This window comes from Stenella coeruleoalba (genome assembly GCF_951394435.1).
Source record: "Stenella coeruleoalba genome assembly, chromosome: 3".
Classification (NCBI taxonomy): Eukaryota; Metazoa; Chordata; class Mammalia; order Artiodactyla; family Delphinidae; genus Stenella; species Stenella coeruleoalba.
Window position 1 is genome coordinate 154,682,447 of NC_137148.1, and position 8,529 is coordinate 154,690,975.

The 8,529-nt window shown below is 58.4% G+C and overlaps 1 protein-coding gene across 1 annotated transcript; it reads right to left on the reverse strand.

The window, feature by feature from the left end:
• Nucleotides 1-2,853: 2,853 nt before the first annotated feature.
• Nucleotides 2,854-8,294, reverse strand: DOK3 (docking protein 3). Its single transcript, XM_079918921.1, has 5 exons — nt 7,390-8,294; nt 6,126-6,431; nt 4,349-4,448; nt 4,064-4,236; nt 2,854-3,965 (listed from the first exon to the last, which is right to left on the reverse strand). Exons 1-5 carry the CDS (start codon nt 7,459-7,461, stop codon nt 3,267-3,269), a joined length of 1,350 nt encoding a protein of 449 aa, XP_079775047.1. The 5' UTR covers nt 7,462-8,294; the 3' UTR covers nt 2,854-3,266.
• Between the last annotated feature and the right edge of the window lie 235 nt (nt 8,295-8,529).

Sequence of the window (8,529 nt, forward strand, 5' to 3'; positions counted from 1 at the left end):
GTTGCTGGTCGTTGAGTGAAGCTGGGTGCTGGCGTTGAGATGGAGATCTCTCGGAGATTTTTGCTGTTTGATATTATGTGCAGCTGGGAGGCCTCTTGTGGACCAGTGTCCTGAAGTTGGCTCTCCCACCTCAGAGGCATAGCACTAACTCCTGGCTGCAGCACCAAGAGCCTTTCATCCACAGGGCTCCTTAATTTGGGATGATTCGTTGTCTATTCAGGTATTCCACAGATGCAGGGTATATCAAGTTGATTGTGGAGCTTTAATCCGCTGCTTCTGAGGCTGCTGGGAGAGATTTCCCTTTCTCTTCTTTGTTCTCACAGTTCCCAGGGGCTCAGCTTTGGATTTGGCCCCGCCTGCGCGTGTAGGTCGCCGGAGGGCGTCTGTTCTTTGCTCAGACAGGACGGGGTTAAAGGAGCCGCTGATTCGGAGGCTCTGGCTCACTCAGGCCGGGGGGTAGGGAGGGTCACGGAGTGTGGGGCGGGCCTGCGGCAGCAGAGGCCGGCGTGACGTTGCAGCCTGAGGCGCGCCGTGCGTTCTCCCGGGGGAGTTGTCCCTGGATCCCGGGACCCTGGCAGTGGCGGGCTGCACAGGCTCCCCGGAAGGGCGTGTGGCTAGTGACCTGTGTTCGCACACAGGCCTCCTGGTGGCGGCAGCAGCGGCCTTAGCGTCTCATGTCTGTCTCTGGGCTCCGCACTTTTAGCCGCGGCTCGCGCCCGTCCCTGGAGCTCTCTCAAGCAGCGTTCCTAATCCCCTCTCCTCGCGCACCAGGAAACAAAGAGGGACGTAAAAGTCTCTTGCCTCTTCGGCAGGTCCAGATTTTTCCCCGGACTCTCTCCTGGCCAGCCGCGGTGCACTAACGCCCTGCAGGCTGTGTTCACGCCGCCAACCTCAGTCCTCTCCCGGCGCTCCGACAAAAGCCGGAGCCTCAGCTCCCAGTCCCGCCCGCCCCGGCGGGCGAGCAGACAAGCCTTTCGGCTGGTGAGTGCCGGTCGGCCCGATCCTCTGCGCTGGAATCTGTCCGCTTTGCCCTCTGCACCCCTGTTGCTGTGCTCTCCTCCGCGGCTCCCAAGCTCCTCCACTCCGCCTCCCGAAGTCTCCACCCGCGAAGGGGCTTCCTAGTGTGTGGACACTTTTCCTCCTTCACAGCTCTCTCCCGCTGGTGCAGGACCCGTCCCTATCCTTTTGTCTCTGTTTAGTTTTTTCTTTTGCCCTAACCAGGCACGTGGGGGGTTCCTTGCCTTTTGGGAGGTCTGAGGTCTTCTGCCAGCGTTCAGTAGGTGCTCCGTAGGAGTTGTTCCACGCGTAGATGTATTTCTGGTGTATCTGTGGGGAGGAAGGTGATCTCCGCGTCTTACTCTTCCGCCATCTTCCTGCTGTACATCTGAAACATTGTAAATCAACTATACTTCAATTTAAAAATGAATATAGGGTTTCCCTGGTGGCGCAGTGGTTGAGAGTCCGCCTACCGATGCAGGGGACACGGGTTCGTGCCCCAGTCTGGGAGGATCCCACATGCTGCGGAGTGGTTGGACCCGTGAGCCATGGCCGCTGGGCCTGCACATCTGGAGCCTGTGCTCCGCAACGGGAGAGGTGACAACAGTGAGAGGCCCGCGTACCGCAAAAAAATAAATAAATAAAAATGAATATAAATGGGCTTCCCTGGTGGCAGAGTGGTTAAGAATCTGCCTGCCAATGCAGGGGACACAGGTTTGAGCCCTGGTCTGGGAAGATCCCACATGCTGCGGAGCAACTAAGCCCGTGTACCACAACTACTGAGCCTGTGCTCTAGAGCCCTAGAGCTACAACTACTGAGCCATGTGCCACAACTACTGGAGCCTACGCGCCTAGAGCTCATGCTCCGCTACAAGAGAAGTCACCACAATGAGTAGCCCCTGCTCGCTGCAACTAGAGAAAGCCTGCGTGTGCAGCAATGAAGACCCAACGCAGCCAAAAATAAAATAAATAAATAAATTTATTAAAAAAAAAAAAGACTGTATCATTGTGAAGTGACAGTGGAGTGTCACTGTCATAAAGATGAGGCTTGGGATGTACCAAGGGTGTGAGCAGCTGAGGTGGAGTTGAGGTCAAGGGGCCAGGAGGCCGGATCTTTGGGGGCACGATCCTTGAGTGCATGGTGGCCCAGCGTTGGTGACAGGAACAGCAATAAGGGGAGGACAGTAAGGCAGGCACTAAAGTCTTCAAGAGACTCCTTATTTCCCTCTGGAGTGAGGACTCCTTGAGAACAGGACTGTGGCTGTAATGAACATGGCCGTGACCTCAGTGCCTGGCACAGAGTAGGCACCTGATCAAACTCGAATGAATGTATGCTTGGTATGCAATTTGATCTTTATCCTTGACAGTTGAGGAAGACTGAGGCCAGGGGTTCCACAGAAGTGTCTGTGCATTTTTGAGTCTCAGTGGGGAGTGTTTTGGGTGTGCGCACATTTGAACTCCCTTCCACCTGCCCGTCTCCCCCCCGCCCCCAACTCCTCCCCAGCCCAGGCTTTCTGGTCCCTCAAAATCAGCCTCCACACTGCTTCCCTGGCTGACTATGTCCCTCTACTGAGGATGAGACCAAGCTCATTGTAGGATGGTGAGGTCTCTTATGTGCGGCCAACTCTCCCTCAGCCCCTTGGAGCCCTCCAGGTCCATGGTCTTCCCTTGCTCTCTGCACCCACCATGCCCACCTTCATCCTGGAAAGCTCCAGGGCTCACTGCCAGCCTGGTGAAGCCCTGCCTGCCCTTCACACTCAATTCAGGGGGCACCTCTCCCATCAGCAAGCCTTATTTCTCCCTCTGCCCTACTGTCGGAGTTATTTCTGCTGAACAGGACCACGTGGAGCCGTAATTACCTGCATCTCACCCTCCTGCTCCAGGAGACTTGAGCCTACTGGTGGCAGAGGTCAGGTCCAGGTCACGTGTGTCCCTGGAACCCAGCACAGGGCACTGGTGTTTGCTGCAATGCCTGTGTTTGAGGGTCTGTGTGGACCCGGGCAAGCCACTGCAAGGAGCCGTAGGGAGGAGGTATGGACTGTGGGCCACAAGGTGGGATGGAGAGGAGAACTAAAAGGCTTTATTACCAGCAAATCTGTACACTGTACACTGGGGTCCAGCAGGGCACCTGAGGGGTCCTCCCCAGGCTGTCTGCCTTGTCCCTCCAGGCTAGAGTGAGTGTGGGGGTGTGTCTGCAGATGTCCATTGTTCCCCCGCTCTCTTGTCCCAGGGAGAGAGCCTTCCTCTCCTCCGGCCGCCACGATACTTGGTCAGGGCCTGTCGCAGGGAGCCGGTCCCTTCCTGCGCTCGCGGCTCAGCAGCGTCACCAGCTTGGCCTTGAAGCCCAAGTGGGCGCCGGCGCGGGCGCAGCCCCCGGCCTCGTCGCCGTCGTCGGCCAGCTCCAGCTCCAGCAGCCGCTTGTACTGGGCCTCCAGGCTGCTGTCATGGGCCGCGCCGGGCCAGCCCAGGTCCTGGCTATTGTGGTAGATGTGGCTGGCCAGGGGGCTGCGGCCGCCCGGGCCCTCCTGCTCCGGACAGCCGACGTCGGGCGCTGGGCCGGCGTCCAGCACGCACAGGTTCTCGTACAGGTGCTCGGCGGCGTCCGGAAGCTGGCTGGCCCGCTTGCACACCGACGCGTAGAGCGCGGGCGCCGGCTCGTCCGGGGCTGCGTGGCCCAGCAGAGGGGGCAGGCTCTGGGGCCCGGGCTCGGCCACGCGCGCCCTCCGGGAGCCGGGCGCCTCGGGCCCCGGGGGCACCTCCCGCAGCTCCCCCAGAGGCTCCAGCAAGGGCAGGGAGGTGGCCCGCGGCAGGGGGCAGGGCTGGGGCCCCGCCGTCTCCGGGAGCCGCTCCCGCTGGCGGGCGATGGCGGCGGCTACGGCCCCGCATAGGTCGCGGGAGCGGGGGCTGATGAAGGCGAAGAGGCCCTCGCCCGAGTCGCAGCGGCGGCCGGCTTCAAAGGAGAACACGCCCTGGGCACGGGCGGCACGGGGAGTCAGCGGCTGAGGGGCCGCTCGCCAACCGCTACCCTTCCCTGCGGGACCAGTGGGGCGGCCGCCCAGCACCTCACCTTGTCGGAGCCGAACTTGCGCAGGAATCGGTAGGGCCAGGTGTAGAGCGCCTGGGGGCTGGCGGGCTCGTTCAGCTGGATGGAGTCCTGGCCCAGCAGCAGGAGGTAGGGCCCCTTCAGCTGGCAGCGGGCGGCTGCCTCCGTCCTCTGTACCACCACTGGAAACTCGCCCACTGCAGGCACGACGCCGTGAGGGCCACAAGCACAGCCCCCTGGGGGGTCCCGGAAAGATCCCAGCCCTGTTTGTGCTAGGGCTGAGGCTGCCCCTGTACCTCCCCGACTCACCTTCCTGCCAGGAGGAGTAGATGGAGTTCTCCTCCATCTGGACCAGGCCCTTCTTGGGAGCCTCTGCTTCCCCTGGTCCTTGGGAGCTCTCCCCTGTGCCCTGGGGAATGGGACAAGGTCAGAGGTTAGTGTCCCATCCACTCCTCTTCCCACATCCTTTCTCTGGGGTTCATGACAAGCAAGGGCACCCAGAGACTTGAGTGCTAGTCCCAGTTCTGCCCCTGACACACTGCAAGACCCTGGACACCCTTCTGAGCCTATTTCCCCACCTGCAATCCCCACCGGCTCCCCCTTGAGGGTGCTGAGTGCTATAAAGCAGAGGGCACAAACGAGGCTGTCCATTGCCCTTGAGGCTGGCCAGCGACTGGGCCGGCCTGTGTGTGTCCCTGACAGCTTGGAGCAGTAAAGGGGTGGGAGCTTCAAGGGTGGGACCCACGAGTGAATGGCCACTTGTTCCTCCCATCTCTGGCCTCTTTCCCCATCTCCCACCATGTCCTTTGGGCTCTGACCCTGAGCTCTCCATCATGACCACCTTGGCCCATGGTACCATGGCCAGGGTCAAATGCAATGGCTTTCCACTGGTCTCCTTGCTCCTGTTTATTTCCCTTTTTTTTTTTAAATTATAAGAATTGTGGTAAAATATACAACATAAAATTTACCATTTTAACCATTTTAAAGTGTATGATTCAGAATTTTATCATCATTCCAAATGGAAGCCCCGTACCCATTAACTGTCACTTCCCATTCCCCCCTCTCCCCATTCCCTGGCAACCCCTAAGCTGCTTTCTGTCACTATAGATTTGTCTCTTCTGTATTTCACATTAATGGAATCATAAAATGTGTGGCCCTTAGTGTCTAGCTTCTCTGACTTAGCGTGTTTTCAAGGTCCATCCATGTTGTAGCATGTATCAGTGCTTCATTCCTTTTTATGGCCAAGTAATGTTCTGTTGTATGGATAGACTGCATTTGGTTTATCCATTCATCAGTTGATGGACATTTGCATTGTTTGCATCTTTGGGCTATTGTGAACAATGCTGCTCTAAAGATTCTCGTACAAGTTTTATTTTGACACCTGTTTCAGTTCTCTTGGGTATACACCTAGGAGAATTGCTGGGTCATATGTTAACTCTATGTTTAGTTTTTGAGGAACCGCCACTCATTTCCTTTTGGTCCATCACGGATCCTGTAAAGCTTTAAAACTCTCAGCTTCTGTGTCCAACTCCCCAAAGGCTTCTCCTCACACTCAGAATAAAATCCCAAACTCCACATGTGGCCCAAGGCAGTTTCAGTTGGCTCCCACCGGACTCTCCACTGTTGCCTCTTCCTGGGCCCCCTCTCACTCCTTACCTTCCAGCCACACTGGCCTTTCTGCTGCTTGAACATCAAGCTTTTCCCTGGGCCCTTGCCCATGCTGCTCCCTTAGTTCAGGGGACTCCTCAGACCTGTGTTTAGGACACTCTTTCCTCAGATCTTTGCCTGGTGGGTTATTTTTCCTCAAGGATTCAGGTGCACTCTCCTCTCCTGAGAAGCCTTCCTGGACCATCCTAACATCCCCCTACTCACTCCTGCTCCCACCCAGCCTCTCATTTTCTCCATAGCATGCATGGCCATCTGAGATTTGTTCTGTGGGCTTCTGGGCTGTTTCCCAGGCTTCTAGGTGCTTGGCAGGTGCTTGCTGAGTGATGAGATGTGAATGAGCATGGAGATGAACAAGGTGTGAGTGAACTGGTCTCCCCGGCTGGCCCCTGGATGCCTTACCCGCCCACTCTGTGCTCACCGGGAAGGCCAGCTGGCAAATGGGGGCCATCCAAGACTGGCGGTGCTGTGCGGCCAGCAGGTGGCTTCGCTCCGTGGTGGTGAGCAGGAAGGCACCAGTGTCCCGCGGGCAGCTCTCACCGTCAGCCGGCAGCACGGATACGCAGTCAGCCAGGCGGATGACCCGCCGCTCTCCTCTCCGGCCAGGCCCCACAGACCTGTCACCTGTTGGCCCCAGGCCACCATCCCGGACCTCCCAGCTCTCTAGCCGTGCCACGCCTGATGGGCCTCCTGCATACAGTAGACCCCATACCTTCCTCCAGGACTTCTGCAGGAGATGAAGATGGGGGAGATGACCCTCGGGTGGCAGTTCTCCCTGCAGCTCAGCCTAGCACAAGCCACTTAGCAAACACTCCTGGCCACCTAGGCTGGCCTCTGCCTCGCAGCTCTTCAGGCCACAGAGGATGCCTTGCCAGAGCCAGCCCGGCAGCAGGAAGCGTCTGTGCTTGGAGTCGGTCAGCCCTAGCTTCAAATCCACCCCACGCTTTCCTAACTGTGACCCCCCCATAAGCACTAGGATCCTCGTCTCTCAAAAGATTATGAGAACACGGGGCTGGGGCTTCTACTGGGCAATGTCTGTAAAGTATCTAGTGGCCAGAGCAGACCACCTGACACTACTGCTTTGTTGGTGCACCCACCCCCTGTAAAGAAAAGGTCAATTGGGCCACGGAACAAGGGCTGGGGCGGGAGGGAGGCCTCAGTCTCATGATGGCAAGGAAGGAAACATGCAAATAGCGTCGAGCAAAGGAAACAGACGGTTTATCTGCCTGGGCAGCAGCTGCAGCTGAGCTGTGGGTGTGCAGGGCCTGCTACCCCAGGACAGGGCTGGGAGGAGCTGAGCCCTCTTCTGCAGGATGGAGCTCCACTTTTGGGGGCTCCTCCAGCTCAGCCTCCAGCCCTCTCGAGGGGCCACAGTGCCACTAGTAGATGGGATGGAAGGCGGTTGGATTAACCAGCCTCTCAGCTCTGCCCTGCCCCAAGGGTTCCATTCTTGGCTGCCCCCGCTCTTGGCTTCCCATCTGTAAATGAGGCAGGGTCTCAAAAAGGCCCACTCAGCCCAACCTGCTCAGGCTGAGAATGGGGCTCTGTTCCACTTCCCCACACCTGGGTTGGATTCCCCACCTGGACTCCTACCCCCATTCTCCCAGGTTCTGGTGTGCTGTCCAAGGCTGGGGCAGAGGCCCACCATCTGTCCCAGGCAGCTGCCTGGCAGCCAGGGTCCCCACCTTGCCAAACTTGATGTGCTGCTGGTAGAGGATGCCGTCCTTGATGGGTGTCTCCAGAGGCTCCATGGCCATGGCCGCCGCTCCGAGGGCCTGAGGAGACTGGTGACGGGCCGGAGGGGAACTCCTCACACTTCCCCTTCTGGCCACTTCCCCCTCCCTCTGTCCAGAGAGGCAGCTGCAGGGTTGGGGGAGGGGAGCCCTGTCTTCGGAAAAGGAGCTAGGATGGGGGTGAAGGGCATCACATATTTCTTCCTTGGGGTTCCAGCTGGCCCAAGGTACCCACTAGTGCCAGGCAGGGGCCTTGGACCACCAGATGACCCGTGCCTGCCTGGGTCAGCTGGGTGTGAGCCTCTGACCGCAGGCTGGCTCCCGAATCAGGAGCTCCTACCCCTCCCCCATCCTGGGGCTGTTGTGTACCCTGGGGCCTGTCATTCCCACAGCCTGGTCCCTACCCCAGGACCTTTCTCTAGCCAGACTGGCAAATTCCTTGTTTTCCCCCTTGGAGTCCTGGTTGGTCTGCTTGTCTTTATTCTGGAAATAGTTCTAATGTTCACTTGCTCCTCTCCGTCTTCACAGCCCCTATCCATTGCCAGCTTTGGCATCTCCCCTTTGAACCACGTCCCCACCTGGGCCCACCGGGCCCTCTCTAACCCCAAACCAACCTGTCTCTTCCCTCCCTAAATGCTTCCTGGCTCCCAAGTGCCCTGAGGTTTAGCTTGGACTCCTTGGCCCAGCATTCAGGGTGCTGGGTATTCTGGCCTCCACCTCCCCCAGCCTGGCCCCTTCAGGGCACCTCTCACCATGCTGCTCAGGGCTCTGGGACTTCTTCCTCTGGGAGGCCTCCCCAGACCACCCCACGCTGTCTGAGAGCACAAAGGCCCCAGCCCTCATGGCACGGCCCCAGCCACGTGAGCATGGGTGGCACGCCCCCAGCGGGTTCCCTGGAGAGCTCACAGGCTTTTTAAGCTCTGCTTCTTGCTAGAGTCCTGTTTCAGTCTTGTCTTCCTGGAGGCCAGTATGGGAGCTCTGCATATGAATCTGAATCCTGAGAACAGCCTCATTTCATTTATTCAGTGCCACCTCTGGGAAGGAATGTGTAAACAGGCTGAATACTGTTTGGTGGTCACGTGTGGGGTGTGT